Source organism: Vulpes lagopus, chromosome 6 (genome assembly GCF_018345385.1).
Source record: "Vulpes lagopus strain Blue_001 chromosome 6, ASM1834538v1, whole genome shotgun sequence".
Taxonomy (NCBI): domain Eukaryota; kingdom Metazoa; phylum Chordata; class Mammalia; order Carnivora; family Canidae; genus Vulpes; species Vulpes lagopus.
In genome coordinates, this window is record NC_054829.1 from 76,887,195 (window position 1) to 76,910,068 (window position 22,874).

General features: G+C 41.2%; 1 protein-coding gene across 4 annotated transcripts in view; it reads left to right on the forward strand.

The window, feature by feature from the left end:
- The window catches only part of SHROOM3 (shroom family member 3), a 185,301-nt gene that overhangs the window by 56,484 nt on the left and 105,943 nt on the right, over window positions 1-22,874 (forward strand). Inside the window, exon 1 of one of the 4 annotated variants that reach the window (XM_041757602.1) lies at window positions 1,587-2,610. The exons of 2 other annotated variants lie outside the window; for them this stretch is intronic. In XM_041757602.1, the coding sequence (XP_041613536.1) occupies window positions 2,450-2,610 (161 nt within the window). In that variant the 5' untranslated portion in view covers window positions 1,587-2,449. Of the gene's footprint in view, window positions 1-1,586; window positions 2,611-22,874 lie in introns of those variants that run through there. One more of the 4 variants, XM_041757601.1, reaches the window with a different exon arrangement.

The window sequence follows — 22,874 nt, forward strand, 5'->3', positions numbered from 1 at the left end:
CTTTAAGTGCCATGGGATAAATATATGAAGAAACATCCAGCTATTTTAAAATTATTTGGCATACTTGATGGTGCAGAAACACATCTCTACCCATCTCTATTCAACAAATACTCCAACCATTAGGAATCCAAGGGGACACAAGTTGGTAGTTATTTAATGGACGTTCTATGTGGATACTTTCACGTGAAGTATAGGGACTCAGAAGCAAGCTTTTACTTCATCCGTGAAATTACTACTAATTTAAAGTCACTTTTCCTAAGATGCTTAGCAATCCCATCTATAATTTCTGAAGAACCACAGTCTTAGAATTCACTTCTGGATTGGAGGAAAGAGAGTTCTATGCAATATACACCTTTATTTAAGTAACCAGGAGTTTTCAAAAGAAAATCTTACAGTGCTTTTCTGAAAAATGGGCCTGGAAGGGTCGAACTAGTACCTTTGTTGATGCCGTAGGTGGGCCTCTCCATTTCACATTGTTTTTCTAGGTCTAATGAAAACATGAGGATTGAGGGCTGGGCCTCATCCTGGTAATATAATCAGGAATGGATGCATGGTAGCAAAAATTGAGGACAAGAGAAGAACCATTATGTTTAGAGAAGGAAGGGCCTCAAAAAAGAGATGACTCCAAATAACACAGGCTGCTTTTCTCTTTTTCATGTGTGAAACTCCATGTCTCTCCGTGTAGCATCTCCGGGTGGTGCTGTCATTTTGAGAAGAGAGGCTTAGGGGCTTTTGAAGCTGAAGACAACTTCAGAATCCACTGGCTCCTCTAGGCGATATGAATCTTGCTAGGGAGAAACAAAATATGAATGTAGAAAATTCTACCCTAGGTGACAAATCTGTTGATTCTAAGGATGAACCCAAACTTCAGAAGTTGTGGGAATGTCCTCAGTCAGAAGTGAGACAAAACTCTTTCCATTGCTTGCCTTGGGGAAATGCCCCAGTCTCTAGGCTTAGGGATCATGAGTCAAACTGGGACCGGAGCCTTACTAAGTCTGTGTGTGTTGAGTCTTGAAAGGGAGTGTGCATGGTTCTGGGATCATGCCTCTTCTGTAATGCCTTTCCCCTCCCAGGCCTCCAGGTCAGGTCTGGCAAGATTTAATGACTCTGAATCTCTGCAATGAGTGGCATCTGGGTAGCCCAGAGGAACTGGCGACAGCACCCAGTTCGCACAGGGATTGGAGAATGGATGGAGTGACAGGGAGCTGGACACCTAAGAGGTTGTCTTTTGGAAGAGGTAAAAAAAAAAAGCTTTGGCCAAGCCTGTTAGGTGAGTCAACAGGAGACTTGAATCTCTACTTTTGTCTGTCCCAATTCTTTTAATAGCACTGATTATATAGAAACTTCAGAAATGAATTGTCTAATATTACATATTTATATTTATTCCTAAAAAGAGAATGCTGCTAGATGGTTGGTTGATTGGTTAGTTATTTTCAAAGCATGGGTTGCCTTTATACTCTAAGTATTAGTGTAAATTAAATATATCAAAAAAAATTTTTAGTCAAAATCTTCTTTCAAAGGACCTAGTTAAAGGTTAATTGTCTAGAATGCAATGGGACCAGGCCAAGTGGGTTCAACACTTTAAATAGCATGAGTCATCCATGAAGACCATCCTCATTTTCTTCTGAATCTCTATCTGCACAGCTTTAAAATTACCTTCAGGAATAAGGGGATATAATTTGTTTTCTTTAGAAGCAAATTTAGAAAGACGTAAATGAAACAATCCCTTCTTATATGTGCTTCACCTGCAATATGATCCTAGGGAATGAGTCGTCCAGGAATCAGACTGAAAGAGATAATGTGTTCCCTACTTCTGAAGACTCTAAAGCTTTTGCCAACCCTCAAAGTGACCTACATAGGTCATGAATGACATAGACCAACCCAGAACCACCATGCATCTATATGCTCTTGCCTCTAGAAACCAGAGTGGGCTTTGGGGAGGAGGGATCATCATTCCACACACAGATGTGTAAGGCAGTACTCTTGAAGGAACCAGAAGCTAGATCTTTGAGAGGTCTCAGAAACCATCTTAACTTGGGTCTCAAAGGACTGCTAATACCTTCGGCTGGCAACCCTAAACAGGCCTGATTCTAGTTATAGGGGGATAGTGCAAACAACCCCAAACAGATGCTGGTAGCCATTTACTGAGTACCTAAGAAATCCATGTATAACTCCCGACTCTGTAAAGTCCTGACTCTTGAGAGATGTGAATTGTTGAAGCGCCCTTGGTATCACAAAGCCCCCCTTGAAATGAATGTTTCTCTGAGGAGTTTTTGGGTTCTTCTCTTTGCTTTCTGCCTATTGGCCATTTCCTCATATCCAGGTCTCTTCTTTTTCATGTGCACAGCAGAGCCTATTACTGCAAATTGGCGATGAGGCAAGGTGGCTGGGAGGTGCCCCTGCATGGGGGAGTTCTGTTGTTTTTATAATCAGTGCCAGCTCTGAGCAGATGGTGAGTAAGAGCCTCTTCCTCTTCCCTCTGGGCTGCCCTCCTCTCCCATACCAATCGTGTTGCTGGCCTGTTTCAGATATGGTGCTAAGCAAGGGCGGCTGCCTGGCTCTCATGTTCCCCAGGCTTGGGACCCAAAACTCGAGAAGGCAGCAAAATGCGTAAGTGAGGGCAGCATGAGGGCTCCTGGGGAGAAGTGGATTTGTTACTCTCTTACTTCCTCCATTAGGTAAATTGAAAGTGCTTGGTATGCCAAGAGCAAAATGGATGTTGAATGAGTGACCTTTGGGCTGATTTTAGGTTAGATGGTCTTTTCTGTAAGAGACTCTTATTTCTCACAAGTTTCTTTCTTTCTTTCTTTTTTAGTAGAAATAACATTTGCTTGTTCATTCTTATGTTTGAATATTACAATATAAGAGCAATTATGGTTATCCATACTTTATGATCCATACATTGATTTTACTGTTTTCCATTCTGGTTTTGAGAATAGTGTTTGTTTTGGATTTTACGTGCTCTTTTGTGTATGTTTTGGATTTTGCCTGCTCTTTTGTGTATGTAGCAGCCTAACATGTTTGTAGGCTGCTAGATTATTATAAACAGAGATAAAGGGGTTTTTCTTCTAGGGAGACCTTCACAGTGCATGCTCAAAGAATCTGTGTACTCTATAGAGGAAAAAAGTAATTCGTAAGTGTCTTTGTGTGTCTTTCTATGGTTTTCTTTTTCTTTGGTTGCTGTAATCAGTAGTTTCTACATCTTTTAGCATAAAGATCAGCTTCTCAGTTTGTAACATGATTTTTTTTCAAACTTGTAGTTTAATTGAATCTAACTTTTAGTGACACTTTAAAAAATGCTCTCCTGGATCAGAAGCATTTCTCCAAACCAGGTGCTCTTCATACTCACCTGCTGGTAGTGTTTGATTAGCAGCCAGCTACAACTGGGTGTTCTTATTTTGTGCCAAATCCATTCTATATATGGGAGTCTGTGCTTGAGAAGACGAGTCATGCTAATTATTCAGACCTCTTCCTTGGAAGTAGTGTGCCAAAATCACAAAAGCAGAAAAGCCAGAAACAGCATGAGCCTTGGTATTGATGGACCATAAAATCAGAATTTCACCTCATAATATTGCTTTGTTCTCAGATGCATCATCCTTTCCAGCTATGAGCTCACCAACCCTTGGCCTATCTCTGGGCCAGTTGGCATCACTGCCATTCTATAGACAGAGAATGGAAGATGCAGCTGGGCAAGCCAAATTGCCCCAAAGCCAGGTGATCTAGCTAGAACTGGAAGCCAAATCCCTAAACTTCTCTCTAGCCCCTTGCTGTCTGAAACAAGGCAGCTTAGCAGGGAGAGCTGGAGGCTAAGTTGAAACTGCAGTGTTGCCTGAAAGCAATCTGTACTTGGATTATCAGCTAGAAGCCAGGAGAAACAGTGGATCAAACAGTGGATACACAAATGGAGATTGGGGGCAGCCCGGGTGTCTCAGCAGTTTAGCGCTGCCTTCAGCCCAGGGTGTGATCCTAGAGACCCCGTAATCGAGTCCCACATCGGGCTCATGGTGCCAGCTTCTCCCTCTGCCTGAATAAATAAAATCTTTTTAAAAAACCCAAAAAACAAATGGAGATTGGGAGAAGACAGCAGAGAATGAGGTTAAGAATGAGGAAATCTGGGATGTAAATCCAAGAATATGCCAGAATATCCTTTTTATGCAGGCCATGATGCCTCTGTTAACTGTGGGCTGAAACTATGCTAGAACAGTATCTGTCATACAGAAAGCACAGAATATCCTCTAGTAGGAAATGGTAGTCGGAGTAAAACTAATACAGAAGCTTAAATCATGAATTTAGCAAATATTAGCAAATATTCCTATTGAGCAAATATTATTGAGCTAAAAAAATTTAGCAAATATTTAGCAAATATTCCTATTGAGTAGGAAATGGTAGGAAATGGTAGTCGGAGTAAAACTAATACAGAAGCTTAAATCATGAATTTAGCAAATATTTATTGAGTATCTCCCATGAGCCAAGCCCCATAATATTCCTCTTTATAACCTCACTGCTTATCACATGGTAGATAGAGAAGACAAATGGATGGATTGATGGACACATGTCGTCCATGAAATTTTGTTTAAAGGACTCCTGTCCCCTCCCCATGCTTCCCTCAGGAGAGCCCATACAGTTCCACAGGAACTCATGCCTCACCCCTCCCAGAACCACCTACTCACTGCAAGGAGGATTTCCTTAATGAAGACAAGTAAACATGGGCTGTATGGCCTTAGGGAGGAAGTCTTTAAGTACTTTTCCTCAGACTGAATCTGGGAAAACCTTGTCAGGTAGGTCACACCCTAACCAACTCAAGGGAGTAACATTCTCCTTTTCAGGGAGAATTCTGGGCAATGCGTGTAAGGTTCACTAATGTCCTAGGCCTTTGGGTATGGTTAACACGTTTTCTCCCTCCCCACCCGTTCCTTTTCTTCCCCTCCTCCCTCCCCCCCCCACTTTCTTAACCATTGTTTTTCTTTCTGTCCTCCCACTTGTGTTTACTTTTACAGTGGAATTACTAAACTAAACATACTTGGACATGTTTGAGAAAGAGAAGCTACTCTAAAAAAAGTTAAGGGCATGATGCAGAGTCTGGGATGCATGAGAAGTTGTAGAATTCAGAGGGCCAAAGTTAGCATCTGTTATTAAGCCACTGGGATTAGTTGCGAAAGTGGTTAAGATTTGCAGAATTCACTACTTTTTCCTACTCTACACTTCTTTTTTAGGAATGCATGTCTTCTATACCTCAAAGGTGCACGCTTCTGACTTATTCAGGAACATCAACTCTCTGCAAAAAGCTCTTTTACAAGGGAACAATGACAACATCCCTATCATAAACCTGTAGAGAGATAGGTATGTAAGTGAAAACATAGGAGAAAAATACTAAATATTAAGACCACTTAGACCTGTCTTCAGTGTACATTTAAGTTTAACTTGAACTTTAAGTCAAACTTAAGTATCTGCTTCAATTCTTGAAAACCCAAAAGGACTAGAAGATTGTATGTTGTGATATTTATGTAAAAAAAATCCTAAGGCTAGGAAGGAAGCATCCTAGAACACGAACAGTAAGTAGGGATTACAAACCTGTATGCTCATTTTCATACTTTCTCCTCAGTTTTTCACAATGAGCCAGTAAATCTTTTATGATCAGAGCCTGTAACTTTCGCTAACATACTTGAACAAGTGTGTAGGACAATGGATTTTTCCGTATAGTTGGATACAGTTCAGATGAAATAAAATTTATTAATGCTCAATGCTTTTTTTTTTTTTTTTGGTGTTTTTAATTCCAAACCCCAGTGTGATCATCCTTCACCTACCTAGTTCCATAAGATCCTGTTTTGTTTTGCTTAGGTTTTGGAGGGGCGTAAGGGATGGGAGCAGCAAGTAAGTTAGGAGAGTGACACCAGTGACAAAGGGATCTTGGGTCACAAAGGATCTTGGGTTGGCTGAATGCTCACTACCTTACTATCTTTCTCTAGGGCTGGAAGGGGCCGGGGGAGGGTGGGTGTCAGGAACTAAGACCAATACAAGGATATTTTCCCCACGTCTCAAGGCTATGGCCAAGTAACTGCAGGGTGCCCTTGAGGAGTAGCAAGAACAAGCGCAGTGGCTCTGGAATCTATGTAGATGTAAAACAAAGCCCTGAGGAATGGAGGGGGGTGGGGGGAGGTGAAGACTGGGTAAGTTTGATTTGAGATCTTTGGGTGAACAAGGAATTTGCTTCCAGAGCACTTGGGAAGTCTGGCTTCTTAGTCCCAAAGAGACAGACAGGGAGAGGCCTAGCTTAAGGATCTGGGCGCCAACAGCTGCCTCACCCAGGGCCCTTACCTTACCCACACCTCAGTCCTGAGGGGAACAGGCAGAGGTGCAAGAAGACAGGAGGTGGCTGGCGGGAAACAGCCAAGGTAAAGGGATTGATTGGCAGCAGAGAGAATGCTGTCATAGGCTTCACTGCACCAAACCCAACACAGGTGTGTGCTCTCTGGGTCAGGCAGGCAGAGCGAATTTGCCTCCCAGGTCTCCAGAGCTCCACCACCCTTCATCTGCCATCTCTTGAGCTTGCCTCCTGGATCCCTGCAGCTTTCAGCTCAAACATATGCAGCCAGGATCTAAGGAAGTAACACTGGGCACCATTATTTATTGAATGCCCTCAATGCATTGGTCTCAAGCCAAATGCAGAATTATATTACTGTACTTGACCAGTTGGTTCACATTTTAAACAAATAAATAGGCAGATAGAGGTGAACTAAGTAGAAGGGGAAGGTGGAAATACACTCCAGGGAGAGGCTGGTGCTGGAGAGGGGAAACCGGTCAGAGCCTGTTGTTTTGAGAGCTTAAGTAGGGCAGGATCTTAAAATATTTCAGAGCCAGCTCCATGTTTGTGATCAGCCAAAGAAAGGGCAAATTTGGTTGGAAGGGGGAAAAATGAAGCACACATTTCATGCATTTGATGTTAATTCCTGCCTTTGTGGTTATTTCTGTCTTTGGGCCACCACTGTACCTGTGTGTGCCTCTCACAATGTACATGGATAGCCACGGCCAAGCAATTATCTGTTTACTTTCCATGTCCTCCAATGGAATGTGAACTCAGTGAGGGCGGGGACTTTGTCGTCTTCATCTCTGAATTCCCAAAACCTGAGCAATAAATGCTTCTTGTATTTACATATAAACCCCACCCTCCGCCCCCTACTCCCCAGTGAGTATAATTGAGTCTCAAATGAGAGCTTGGGCCAGAGTATCAGCTGCTCTAGGAATTCAAAATAGAAGTAGCTATAGATTTGAGTGTGATCTGACAGCTTTCTTGCATATATAGTATTACTCGCTGGGATCTGAGATGGTGGGATTAAGAGGGGAAGGTGCCACAGTTGCCTGAGGCAAAGGCTCAGAATTGGGGATGCTCTTGTTCTCAGGGAACTGTGAGTGGACCAGTGTGGCTGAAGCAGAGGGTTGTTGTTTGAAATACTGGTGTCACATACACAGAAGGTAAGGCGAGGCCCTTGAGTGAAGGGACGAATAAAAATGTTTGAAATAGAAATGTTTGACAGTGGGAACCACGGAAGTCATTTAAACTGGGTTTTAAGAGAGAAAAGGAAAGCTCAGAAGAGTTGAATCCAGCAATGCACCAGCCATGCCAGGCAAGACAGTTTGCAGCATCAGGTGCTAGAGGCAAGGAGCCCCTGTAGGGAAGGACGGCAACAATCTATTGGTTGAGTGATAAAATCCTGGTCTGAAAAAGATGATAGTGGGAATGATTTTCGAGATTTGGGGGGCAAGGGGAGGTCTTTTGAGATAAATGTATCGTTTGCATTCACAACTTTCTCTAAAAAAGGATTCAAAGAATCATGGCTATACCCTTCGTGCTTATTATATACCAGTCACTGTTCTGAGCATTTTACTAGTATCTCAATATAACCTCACAACACCTCTTTGAGGTACTATTATTAGTCCCATTTGACAGATAAATTAACCAAGGCACAGAGATTAAGAGATGTGCCCATGGTACAATGAGTAAGACATAGAGCCAGGATTCAAAACAGGTTGTAAGGCTGCACCGCTCAAAGTGTTCACCACAAATCCTTACTTAAAGAAGTTCATGAGAGGATTTATGGTATGATGAAAGAGAGTCTAAAACGAGATGTGGGATCCCTGGGTGGCGCAGCGGTTTAGAGCCTGCCTTTGGCCCAGGGCGCGATTCCCGGAGACCCGGGATCGAATCCCACGTCGGGCTCCCGGTGCGTGGAGCCTGCTTCTCCCTCTGCTTGTGTCTCTGCCTCTCTCTCTCTCTCTGTGACTATCATAAGTAAATAAAAAATAAATAAATAAATAAAACGAGATGTGTGGGTGGTGGAAGGGGAGGTGGGCGGGGGAGTGGGGGTGACTGGGTGACGGGCACTGAGGTGGGCACTTGACGGGATGAGCACTGGATGTTATTCTATATGTTGGCAAATTGAACACCAATAAAAAATACATTTATGAAAAATAAAATAAAATAAAACGAGATGTGTATTATCATTTCAAAAGGAGAATACAGGAGCATTTCTTTTTTTTTTTTAATTTTTATTTATTTATGATAGTCACAGAGAGAGAGAGAGAGAGAGGCAGAGACATAGGCAGAGGGAGAAGCAGGCTCCATGCACCGGGAGCCCGACATGGGATTCGATCCCGGGTCTCCAGGATCGCACCCTGGGCCAAAGGCAGGCGCTAACCCGCTGCGCCACCCAGGGATCCCTACAGGAACATTTCTTACATTAGCTTATCTATAATCATTATTAATTGCCTATTGTGGTTTATACTGAACAGTATTCATTAAAATTTAGACTCTGTAATAGGATAATATGCTTTTTCAATATTTATTTTCCAAAAAAAAAAATTTATTTTCCTAATTTAAAAATTAACAATATTCATAATAAACATCCAAATATTCCAGAAATAACAGATATAGAGTGAATATCCCAACAATCCTAATTGCTCCCCAAATCATTATCCACTGGTGGACTGAAATTCCTCCAGCCTTTTTCTTTTATATATCCTCATATAATATCATCATATTATCCTCATTATCATCATTTATGTTGGTAATAATCCTTTTACCCAGAGGTAATCACTCTGTTTTGTAATACACTTTGTTACTTAATACGTTTTGGACATCTTTCCATGTGAGGGCATATAGTTTTATTTTATTTCCTTTAAAAATTATATAGGATTCACATTCACTGTCAGCATGACCCAGTCTGGACTCGTGTTCTTTTCCAATCAGCAGAGCAACAGATCTGATGTGACCTAGATTCTTACCTCAATGCCACTTTTGTTCCTGCTGTGTCTGGGACAGGGTTCAAGGAGAAGCAAGTGGGACCTAGTTTTCTGTTTCTGTGAAAATAATAGAAGTTGGCAGTTCTGTTACTCTCTGTGAGCCAGCAACTATTAGCCCCACTTTATAGATTGGAAAATTGAGGCCTAGAGAGATTAAGTCACATACTTATGCAAAGTCAGTTAGAAATTCAAGAGTCAGGGCAGTCTGGGTGGCTCAACCATTTAGTGCTACCTTCAGCCCAGGGCGTGATCCTGGAAACCTGGGATCAGGCTCCCTGCATGGAGCCTGCTTCTCCCTCTGCCTGTGTCTCTGCCCCCCCCCCCCCCCCTGCTCTCTCTCTCTCTCTCTGTGTCTCTTATGAATAATAAATAAATAAATCTTTAAAAAAAAAAAAGAAAGAAAAGAAATTCAAGAGTCAGAACTTGGAGCCAGGCTCTTTTGACTCCAAAGCCTGTGTTATTTGGCACACCCTGTTTCTTTACCTCTTTCACAAATCTTTTACGCAACTGTTCAATAGGAAGTGGCAACTGTAGAGTAGAAATTAGTCTGCTACTTCTCTTTCTGGCACACCTCACAAATACCAGCATGAAAAGGACGTGTTGTCTGAAGCAGCACCTTCCCTGCTGCTGTGTCTCTCCATCACTGGTTAGTCTGGAGTGTGACCCACCGTCTTTCAGCAGCCCCAGAGGATGCCTCTTAGGACTCAAACTCATTCAGCATCTTTCCGGCCAATGGAGGCCAGGAAAGGAGAATCTCAAAGGTTCCTTGGCTGAAGTGGAGTTCTCCACATTCCAACTGGGTGACATGACAGCAGCAGCGAGGCTGTATCTATCAACCCTGCACAACCCACACAGAAATTTCAAAGGAGCCAATTTAAGTGGATGAGTATAGATAAACAATCTTGGTGGGGCATCCTTACAAGGACTTTGTTCTTTTGTTTTTGTTGTGTTGTGTTTTTTGGTCTAAGTGAACTAGACTAGTTTAACATATGGCCTCTTTTAATGGAACAAAGGGACTCCTTCTTAACTTTGTGCTGGGAAAACCTACACAAAGACATCAAATTAAAAAAAAAAAAAAAGACATCAAATTATTTCCTTCGCAAGGTAGGCATTTTCAGAGCACCTCAGGTTCAGAAGGGCACTGACAATGTAAGCAGTTCAGCTGATTTTGTATGTTTTACAACAACCCCCTGATGCAGGCGAGGGGTCTCCATGTGAGCGCCATCAGGGGATGTGAACTCACTCAGGACAGAAGTGGACGGTTTGGTTTTCAGGTCACTTCAGTTCACAACAATGTTCTTCACATAAACTTTATCACCTGCTGTCTCCTAACTTCCATCCTCTTGTCCTTCTTGGAACAAATGGAAGCCATTGATCGATTGGTTTTTCCACCTCATCACCTTCTAACCTTCTGAGCAGTTATCATTTTCCTGCTAAATCTTGTCTTTTCCAGTAATCTTGAATTCTTTCACCCATTATTCCCATGTCATGATCTGGAGTCCTGGGTCCTAAGGTTTTTCTTCCTTGATTGTGTTCCAGATTATCCACATCACTCTCAGATGGGTAGTGTGTGGCACAGAACACAGTGCTTCAGGGAAGACCAGATGAAGACAGTTGCTTCCCTTGTTCTCAATGGTCTACTTTTTTTTTTTTTTTTTTAAAGATTTTATCCATTTATTCATGAGAGACACACACAGAGAACCAGAGACATAGGCAGGGGGGAAAAGCGGGCTCCTTGTGAGGAGCCTGATGTGGGACTCAATCCTAAGACCCCGGGATCTTGATCTGAGCCAAAGGCAGACGCTCAACCGCTGAGCCACCAGACATGCCTTGATGGCCTACTTCTATTAAGTACATTAAACTTAGGATTTTATCCAATTCTTCAAAAGATGGGGAAACCAAGTTACTTTATTCTGGAAAGTTTGAAAAGAAACCAACTCATCAATTTTTTTTTCAAGCAATAATATAGGGAAAGGAAACCCACAGACCCAGATTTTTCATTTGGTGTATTGTAGCATCCTTCTGATATGCCACTTCTTGTCATAATATTCATCCATGGTCCATCTCTATGATAGGAACTGTGTAGACATAACGGTACTTAACTTCTCATAAGTGTTAAGTCATGACTCCTGTGGCTTCTTAAGTGTCTTAAAAATTGAAGAGATGAAATATTACGGAGTATTTCTTGATGGCAGTGATTCTTTGAAGTGGATGGCTAGCCTCTTAAAGACTAGGATATCTTGTTAGGAGCTCCCCTCACCCACATTTGCTGCTGCTGCCTTGATGGAATCAAGTTTCTGTGAACTCTTTCAGATTGCCTTGAAAGATTTACTACTTCCCTCCTCTACCACAGGATTTAGGTACCCCCTCCAGATCCAGTTTAGTTTTTGTAACACTAGAAGAAAGTAAAGTAATGGAGTGGGTTTCCCTCAAAAAGCTTTCTTTGATTAGGAACTGTGTCCACGTCCATGTAAGATTTGATTACACCTTAGACTTCTCTGGAAAAATTACTGCTGAAATAGACAAGGCAGTGTGTGGTGAGAGAGCATGAAGGTGGGAGTACATGAGATTCTGTTATGCCATTTTGTAAAAAGTGTATGATCGGAGGTCTATACGGAAGAGTGTCACCAAAAGTTAGTGCATATGAGGAAACACTGCCAAAGTTAACACTGCCCTATAGCCATTTGCTAAATAATAAGGGCTAAATATTAAAGACAAATGAATTTTAAATAAAGACCAACCGGTTTACAGGGTGGTTCCGTGATTGAGCATCTGCCTTCAACTCAGGGAGTGACCCTGGGGTCCCAGGATCGAGTCCCAGGTCAGGCTCCCTGCATGGAGCCTGCTTCTCTCTCTGCCTGTGTCTCTGCCTCTCTCTCTCTGTATCTATCATGAATAAATAAATAAAATCTTAAGAAAAAAAAAACACAAAATGATCCAGAAACATATTGAAAGGATAACAATATAGTATGTATAGGATTGGTCTAGAATTGATTCTCCATCTAACAAAATAATTCTCAGGTTAAAATCTAGCATTAAAAAAAAACTGAGATACAGTTCACATGTAACATTATATCAGTTTTAAGCATACAACACAATGATTTGATATCTTTATATACTGCAAAATGATTATCACAAAAGTTTAGTTAACATCCAGCACCACACCTAGTTACAGTTTTTTTCCTTATGGTAAGAAGGTATACTCTTCTTATCTGTGACAAAAAGACTCCTAAGATTTACTCTCTTAGCAACTTCCAAGTATACAATACAGTATTGTTAACTCTAGTCACCATACTACACATTTCATTGCCAGCACTTACTTATGTCTGGAAGCTTGTACCTGTAGATCACCATCCCCCATTTTGCCTACCCCCAACCCCATGCTTCTGGCAACCACTAAGCTATTCTCTGTATCTGTGAGTTTGGTGTGGGGTTTTTGTTTTGTTTTGTTTTGTTTTGTTTTAGATTCACATATAAGTGAGATCATATGGTATTTGTTTTTCTCTGACATGTTTCACTTAGCATAATGTTCTTGAGGTCCATTTATCTTGTAAATGGCAGCATTTCTTTCTTGACATGGTTAAATAATATTCCATTATATATATACCACAACTTATTTATCCATTCATTTATTGATGGGCACTTGGGTTGTTTCCATGTCTTTCTATTGTACATAATGCTACAATGAACATGGGGGTAGCAGATATCTTTTTAAGTTAGTCTTTTTGTAATATTCAGATTAATACCTCAGAAGTAGAATTGCTGGATCATATGGTAGTTCTATTTTTAACTTTTTGAGGAACCTCCATACTGTTCTTCACAGGGACTACACCAACTTAGATTCCTACCAACAGTACCCAAGGGTTCCCTTTTCTCCACATCCTCAGCAACAGTTGTTATTTCTTGTCTTTTTGATAATAACCATTCTAACAGGCATGAAGTGAAACCTCATTGTAGTTCTCATTTGCACTTCCCTAATGGTGAGTGATGTTGAGCACTTTGTCATGTATCTGTTAGCCATTTGTATGTCCTCTTTGGAAAAAAATAACCGTTCAGTTCCTTTATCCATTTTTATTTTTTTTTCCTTCATCCATTTTTAATTGAATTTTTAAAAATTATTTTTCTATTCAATTGTGTGATTACTTCTTTTTTTTTAAAAGATTTATTTATTTATTTATTTATTTATTTATTTATTTATTTATTTATTTATTTTATTTGAGAGAGACAGGCAAAGGGAGAAGCAGGCTCCACACAGGGAGTGATTACTTCTATATATGCATATTAACCACTTTTTGGGAATGTGATTTGCAAATATTTTCTCCCATTCCATAGGCTACATTTTCTTTCTTTCTTTCTTTCTTTCTTTCTTTCTTTCTTTCTTTCTTTCTTTCTTTCTTCTTGATTTCTTTCTTTTCTTTCTTTCTTTCTTTCTTTCTTTCTTTCTTTCTTTCTTTCTTTCTTTTTTAAAGATTTTATTTATTTATTCATGAGAGGCACAGAGAGAGAGAGAGAGAGAGAGAGAGAGAGGCAGAGACACAGGCAGAGGGAGAAGCAGGCTCCATGCAGGGAGCCCAACATGGGACTTGATCCCAGCTCTCCAGGATCAGGCCCTGGGCTGAAGGGGGCGCTAAGCTGCTGAGTCACCTGGGCTGCCCTACATTTTCATTTTGTTGATGGTTTCCTTTGCTATACAGAAGATTTTGATGTGCTGTAGTCCCACTTGTTTATTTTTGCTTATGTTGCTTTTAGTGTAAGATTCAAAACATCATCACCGAGACCAATGTCAAGGAGCTCACTTACTACGTTTTATTATAGGAGTTTTATGGTTTCAGGTCTTTCATTCAAGTCTTTGATCTATTTTGAGTGCAGTTTTGCATATGGTATAAGGTCGTGGTCCAGTTTCCTTGTTTTGTATTTAGCTCTGCAGTTTTCCTAGCACTGTCTATGGAAGACAGTGTCCTTTTCCCATTGGATATGCATGGCTCTTTTATCATAAATTAATTATCATACATGTGTGGGTTTATTTCTGGGCTCTCTATTGTATTGCATTGATCTATGTGTCTGCTCTGCTTTCTACAGCTTTGTAGTATAGTTTGAAATCAGGAAGTATGATGCTTCCAGCTTTATTCTTCTTCTCAAGTCTGCTTTGGCTTTTTGTGGTCTTTTAGGGTTCCACACAAATTTTAGGATTGTTTGTTCTCTTTCTGAACAAATGCCATCAGAATTTTGATAGGGGTTGTTCTGAATCTATAGATTGCTTTAGGTAGTATGGACATTTTAACAGTATTCGTCCGATTCCTGAGCATGGAATATCTTACCACTTATTTGTGTCTTCAACTTCTTTCATCAATGTCTTAAGTTTTCATTGTATAGCCTTTTCCCTCCTTGGTTAAGGCAGGTCACTCACCCAGTGTATACTGGGACTGAAGGCTATCTTAAAGAGTCCAGGATAGGGGCACCTGGGTGGTTCAGCGGTTGAGTATCTGCCTTCAGCTCAAGTCATGATCCCGGGGTCCTAGGATCGAGTCCTGCATCAGGCTCCCCATAGGGAGCATGCTTCTCCCTCTGCCTGTGTCCTCGCCTCCCTCCCTGTGTCTCTCATGAATGAATAAAATCTTAAAAAAAAAAAAAAAGAGCCCAGGTTGCCTCTTTTTAACCTGGAAATTCTAGGATGAATTGTGTTAAATTTGATTACAAAAATAAAACTGCGCAGCCACTTCTGCGCCAGTGTGCATTAAGCAGAGGCTAACCTGTTCAGTGCTGGCAGTCAGTTTTAGGGGCTTAATAATTCAAGCTAGATAAAGAGAAAAGGGAGTTGTTGAGACAAGAAAGATGGCTCTTCTCAAAAGCAGAAGACATCTGGATTGATAAAAGGGCAACTGAAAGAGGAGCTAAAGATTACCAGGAGAAACTGGTCATAAATTTGCCTCAAGGTTTGGACGGGGGGTCATGCAGCTGAATTATAGGCAGGGGTCATTGTGGCAAGTTTAGAACTTGTGTCCTGGTTTCGATTCTTCTAGGCAGCCGCCTTCACCACGTGCATCATCTGCAAACATTAGGTGGTGGAATATGAGTAAATAAAAAGAAGTGCCCAGTACAAGCATGTATTAGAGGGTATGCATCATTGTGGGACTACACAGTCCCTGAGAAATAGGTCTGCCTGTACCCGTGTCACAGGCTACTGCCTCACCTGTGCTGTGTCAAATGGCTAATAAAAAACTCACCTGACAACTTAAAAATGTTTAATCTTTCATTTCCTTGGGATCCCAGGTAAGCCAGGCCTTCCTGAAGAGGGTGTTCCAGGTTATGAGATCACAGGGTAAGAAATATATTTGAGAATACACACACACACACACACACACACACACACAACACACACACATTTCAACAACATCATAGCTGGTGAGCTAATATAGGTTTACCCATATGGTCCAGGCATTCTAGCTGGTTGTTCACAGGTGCAGGCCTGCAGCAGATAGATTACGTGTGTGTTGGGAGAGAAGTAGAAGAGAGAGCCATGCATCAGGCTCCATTGGTCCTGAGTAGGACCTTTGCTTTCTTTATTTAAAGTCTGACTTATATGTGATGCTCAGCGATTGAGCATCTGCCTTTGGCTCAGGGCGTGATCCCCAGGTCTGGGGATTGGGTCCCGCATCAGGCTCCCTGCAAAAAGCCTGCTTCTCCTTCTGTGTGTCTCTGCCTCTCTCTGTGTCTCTCATGAATAAATAAATATAAAATAATTCTCAGGTTAAAATCTAGCATTAAAAAAAAACTGAGATACAGTTCACATGTAACATTATATCAGTTTTAAGCATACAACACAATGATTTGATATCTTTATATACTGCAAAATGATTATCACAAAAGTTTAGTTAACATCCAGCACCACACCTAGTTACAGTTTTTTTCCTTATGGTAAGAAGGTATACTCTTCTTATCTGTGACAAAAAGACTCCTAAGATTTACTCTCTTAGCAACTTCCAAGTATACAATACAGTATTGTTAACTCTAGTCACCATACTACACATTTCATTGCCAGCACTTACTTATGTCTGGAAGCTTGTACCTGTAGATCACCATCCCCCATTTTGCCTACCCCAACCCCATGCTTCTGGCAACCACTAAGCTATTCTCTGTATCTGTGAGTTTGGTGTGGGGTTTTTGTTTTGTTTTGTTTTGTTTTGTTTTAGATTCACATATAAGTGAGATCATATGGTATTTGTTTTTCTCTGACATGTTTCACTTAGCATAATGTTCTTGAGGTCCATTTATCTTGTAAATGGCAGCATTTCTTTCTTGACATGGTTAAATAATATTCCATTATATATATACCACAACTTATTTATCCATTCATTTATTGATGGGCACTTGGGTTGTTTCCATGTCTTTCTATTGTACATAATGCTACAATGAACATGGGGGTAGCAGATATCTTTTTAAGTTAGTCTTTTTGTAATATTCAGATTAATACCTCAGAAGTAGAATTGCTGGATCATATGGTAGTTCTATTTTTAACTTTTTGAGGAACCTCCATACTGTTCTTCACAGGGACTACACCAACTTAGATTCCTACCAACAGTACCCAAGGGTTCCCTTTTCTCCACATCCTCAGCAACAGTTGTTATTTCTTGTCTTTTTGATAATAACCATTCTAACAGGCATGAAGTGAAACCTCATTGTAGTTCTCATTTGCACTTCCCTAATGGTGAGTGATGTTGAGCACTTTGTCATGTATCTGTTAGCCATTTGTATGTCCTCTTTGGAAAAAAATAACCGTTCAGTTCCTTTATCCATTTTTATTTTTTTTTCCTTCATCCATTTTTAATTGAATTTTTAAAAATTATTTTTCTATTCAATTGTGTGATTACTTCTTTTTTTTTTAAAAGATTTATTTATTTATTTATTTATTTATTTATTTATTTATTTATTTATTTATTTTATTTGAGAGAGACAGGCAAAGGGAGAAGCAGGCTCCACACAGGGAGTGATTACTTCTATATATGCATATTAACCACTTTTTGGGAATGTGATTTGCAAATATTTTCTCCCATTCCATAGGCTACATTTTCTTTCTTTCTTTCTTTCTTTCTTTCTTTCTTTCTTTCTTTCTTCTTGATTTCTTTCTTCTTTCTTTCTTTCTTTCTTTCTTTCTTTCTTTCTTTCTTTCTTTCTTTCTTTCTTTTTTAAAGATTTTATTTATTTATTCATGAGAGGCACAGAGAGAGAGAGAGAGAGAGAGAGAGAGAGGCAGAGACACAGGCAGAGGGAGAAGCAGGCTCCATGCAGGGAGCCCAACATGGGACTTGATCCCAGCTCTCCAGGATCAGGCCCTGGGCTGAAGGGGGCGCTAAGCTGCTGAGTCACCTGGGCTGCCCTACATTTTCATTTTGTTGATGGTTTCCTTTGCTATACAGAAGATTTTGATGTGCTGTAGTCCCACTTGTTTATTTTTGCTTATGTTGCTTTTAGTGTAAGATTCAAAACATCATCACCGAGACCAATGTCAAGGAGCTCACTTACTACGTTTTATTATAGGAGTTTTATGGTTTCAGGTCTTTCATTCAAGTCTTTGATCTATTTTGAGTGCAGTTTTGCATATGGTATAAGGTCGTGGTCCAGTTTCCTTGTTTTGTATTTAGCTCTGCAGTTTTCCTAGCACTGTCTATGGAAGACAGTGTCCTTTTCCCATTGGATATGCATGGCTCTTTTATCATAAATTAATTATCATACATGTGTGGGTTTATTTCTGGGCTCTCTATTGTATTGCATTGATCTATGTGTCTGCTCTGCTTTCTACAGCTTTGTAGTATAGTTTGAAATCAGGAAGTATGATGCTTCCAGCTTTATTCTTCTTCTCAAGTCTGCTTTGGCTTTTTGTGGTCTTTTAGGGTTCCACACAAATTTTAGGATTGTTTGTTCTCTTTCTGAACAAATGCCATCAGAATTTTGATAGGGGTTGTTCTGAATCTATAGATTGCTTTAGGTAGTATGGACATTTTAACAGTATTCGTCCGATTCCTGAGCATGGAATATCTTACCACTTATTTGTGTCTTCAACTTCTTTCATCAATGTCTTAAGTTTTCATTGTATAGCCTTTTCCCTCCTTGGTTAAGGCAGGTCACTCACCCAGTGTATACTGGGACTGAAGGCTATCTTAAAGAGTCCAGGATAGGGGCACCTGGGTGGTTCAGCGGTTGAGTATCTGCCTTCAGCTCAAGTCATGATCCCGGGGTCCTAGGATCGAGTCCTGCATCAGGCTCCCCATAGGGAGCATGCTTCTCCCTCTGCCTGTGTCCTCGCCTCCCTCCCTGTGTCTCTCATGAATGAATAAAATCTTAAAAAAAAAAAAAAGAGCCCAGGTTGCCTCTTTTTAACCTGGAAATTCTAGGATGAATTGTGTTAAATTTGATTACAAAAATAAAACTGCGCAGCCACTTCTGCGCCAGTGTGCATTAAGCAGAGGCTAACCTGTTCAGTGCTGGCAGTCAGTTTTAGGGGCTTAATAATTCAAGCTAGATAAAGAGAAAAGGGAGTTGTTGAGACAAGAAAGATGGCTCTTCTCAAAAGCAGAAGACATCTGGATTGATAAAAGGGCAACTGAAAGAGGAGCTAAAGATTACCAGGAGAAACTGGTCATAAATTTGCCTCAAGGTTTGGACGGGGGGTCATGCAGCTGAATTATAGGCAGGGGTCATTGTGGCAAGTTTAGAACTTGTGTCCTGGTTTCGATTCTTCTAGGCAGCCGCCTTCACCACGTGCATCATCTGCAAACATTAGGTGGTGGAATATGAGTAAATAAAAAGAAGTGCCCAGTACAAGCATGTATTAGAGGGTATGCATCATTGTGGGACTACACAGTCCCTGAGAAATAGGTCTGCCTGTGCCCGTGTCACAGGCTACTGCCTCACCTGTGCTGTGTCAAATGGCTAATAAAAAACTCACCTGACAACTTAAAAATGTTTAATCTTTCATTTCCTTGGGATCCCAGGTAAGCCAGGCCTTCCTGAAGAGGGTGTTCCAGGTTATGAGATCACAGGGTAAGAAATATATTTGAGAATACACACACACACACACACACACACACACACAACACACACACATTTCAACAACATCATAGCTGGTGAGCTAATATAGGTTTACCCATATGGTCCAGGCATTCTAGCTGGTTGTTCACAGGTGCAGGCCTGCAGCAGATAGATTACGTGTGTGTTGGGAGAGAAGTAGAAGAGAGAGCCATGCATCAGGCTCCATTGGTCCTGAGTAGGACCTTTGCTTTCTTTATTTAAAGTCTGACTTATATGTGATGCTCAGCGATTGAGCATCTGCCTTTGGCTCAGGGCGTGATCCCCAGGTCTGGGGATTGGGTCCCGCATCAGGCTCCCTGCAAAAAGCCTGCTTCTCCTTCTGTGTGTCTCTGCCTCTCTCTGTGTCTCTCATGAATAAATAAATAAAATCTTAAAAAAAATAAAGTCTAATTTACAAAAGTAGAACTGAATTCCGTTAGGTCTTACACTGTGAAATGAGCAAATATTGCGCAGAACTGCTCAATAAACTTCAAACAGTATGCTGCATGATTACATGATTGTCCTTTCTGCCACTACTGCCACTAAGCTGCCAGAGTTAGGAATCTTACACTGAGGTCTTAGATGTATCAGACCCTGTTCTAGATCAGTGTTTTTCAATCTTGGCTCTTATTAACATTTTGGTCTGGGTAATTCTTTGTTGTGGGCGGGGATGTGTGGCCATCCTGGACACTGTAGGATGCTTAGCAGCAACCCTACCCACTGCCCACTAGATGTTAGAAGCATACTCCCTCCATCCCCAATTATGACAACTCAAATGTCTCTGGACATTGCAAAATGTCCTCTGGGAGCAAATTTATCTCCAGTTGGGAACCACTGTTCTAGATACACAATATGTTTAAGATGGGGTGAGGCATATGCAAAGAGCATGAGCTGGGAGTCACATTGCTGGCTTAATTCCTTCATTTACTTCTTTTACTGGCCCTTACTGGGTGCCAGGAACTGTGTCAGGTGATGGGGGAATACAAGGATGAATAAGACATGGTTCTTTTTTTTTTTTTTTTAAGATTTTATTTATTTATTCATGAGAGACACAGATTGAGAGAGAGGCAGAGACACAGGCAGAGGGAGAAGCAGGCTCCATGCAGGGAGCCTGACATGGGACTCGATCCTGGCCCTCCAGGATCACGCCCTGGGCCAAGGGCGGTGCTAAACCGCTGAGCCACCCAGGCTGCCCCGACATGGTTCTTGCCTTAAGGAGAAGAGCCTAGTAAGGGATAAAAACTCATAAATAAATTCCAGTCGATGTGGTAAATGCAGTGAGATAGACATGCACAGGAGCTGGAGGGTAGGAAGCGCTTGGCCCACCTTGGGAGTAGGAGCTGGGGGCATCAAGGAAGGCATTCCTAAATTGCCTAGTCAGAACTGAGCTTTAAAAAATGCATTAATAGGGCAGCCCCAGTGGCACAGCGGTTTAGCACCGCCTGCAGCCCGGATGTGATCCTGGAGACCCGGGATGGAGTCCCACATCGGGCTCCCTGCATGGAGCCTGCTTCTCCCTCTGCCTGTGTCTCTGCCTTTCTCTCTCTCTCTCTCTCTCTCTCAATGAATAAATAAATAAATAAAATAAATCTTTAAAAAATAAAATTAAAATAAAATTAAAAATGCATTAATAGGGCAGCCTGGGTGGCTCAGCAGTTTAGTGCCACCTTCAGCCCAGGGCCTGATCCTGGAGACCCAGGATTGAGTCCCATGTCGGGCTTCCTGCGTGGAGCGTGCTTCTCCCTCTGCCTGTGTCTCTGCCTCTGTGTGTGTGTGTGTGTGTGTGTGTCTCATGAATAAATAAATAAAATCTTAAAAAAAAATAGAAGAGGCGAGAGCATTGCACAGGGTTAGGCAATATCGAAGCCTAAGATAAGACCCAGGGATGAAAATAAGCCTAGTGATGTGTGTTGGGTAGGGAATGCTAAAAGACTAGAGGGGTAGACAGGATGACCTGGTGGCCGTTCACAGACCTTGTACTTTATTCCAGGAGGCGGGGGGCCATTGAATGGTTCTCAGTGAGGAGTGACACTTAGCTTTAGTCAGAATGCAGAGAATGATTTAAGGGGCACATGAGTGAAAGCAGGGAGACGAGCTTAGGAGGCCAAGAGATAATGAGGCCTGAACTGGGGCAGTGGAAGTAGAGGAGAGACTCGAGCAATATTTCAGAGATAAAATGGCATGACCTGGTGACCATCGGCTATGCGAGATAAGAAAGGGAATGATCGAGGGTGACCGCCTGTCACAGTTGTTATCAGGTGCCACTCTTGGTGTCTAGCATATAGGAAATACTCCATGAGGTAGTTATATCAACTTTTTCTTGTCCCTATTTTGCAAATGAGGAAGTTGAAGCTCCAAGGGAAGACCAAAGTCACACTAGTGAGTAGGGAAGCCATGATTCAAGTTCTATTTGAATGTCTGACTTCTACCTATCCTATCCTCCTATGTGGCTTTGAACAAGTATGGATTAAACTGGTGAGTAGGAATTCACTCAGAAAGAAATGGACTTGGTTACCAGTAGCTTTTCTGCTTGGCAGGTGCTCAGTATTTACTGAATGGAAGAATGATTGATTTTAATGAAAATTACACCAACATATTTACCTATAATTTTCATGCGTTCCAAATTGTTGAGGGGATAAAGAAGTAGCTTGCCAAGTGTTACATGCAAATATAACACACCTGAGCTGCAGCTTTAGTTTCTTCTCAGGTTCCTGGCACCTGCCAGAGAAGTCATGAGACCCTATCGTCCATTGTTCTGCCTGTTTGTTTAAATGCTCATTGACCTGTAGCCAGGGACATAGGTATAACAGGTACTTGTTCAATGATTTGATAATTTCTATTTTTTTTTTTTAGCATCACCATTAAGTTCTAGAGCAGTAAGAGGACCTCCAGTCCTATTGTCATTTCTATCTACAAATATTAAATGTGACCAAGAATGTCTGTTGGGTGGGGAAAAGGGGAAGATGGTCACTGGGTAAAAAGTTGAATTTTATGGATGTTGAGATAAACACAAAGAAATTTCTGTATTATTTCTCTCTAGGATTTCGCCCTTCACCTTTCCTTCTCCAAATCTAGATTTCAAAGCTCCTAAAAAAAAAAACAAAAACAAATATAAAAGTGTAGGATTTGTTACCTAATTTACTTGTATTTTAAAAGTATCCAAAAAGGCCAGTTAAGCCTATCTACAGGGTGACAGATCTCATCCTCAGAAAATTTAGGAATGATTACAGCCTGTGACCTATGACAGCTCCAACACTTGTAAGAATTGCCAGGAAATGTCATATATTTATCTCCCAGAATCACCTTCTTTCTCACTGAGAGCCAGAGAAATTTCTAGACCAGGAGAAAAGATTCACAGCGCTCCCCTTACCTGGAGCTGCTTACATTTGTCATCTGCGTATGTGAGGATTTGTACCAGAACAGAAAAGGGAGAGACAGTCAAGATTTTACATGTATGAAATGATAATACAGAGATTTAGACCACGGCCCCTGCTGTGGCTTGTTCTTAACTC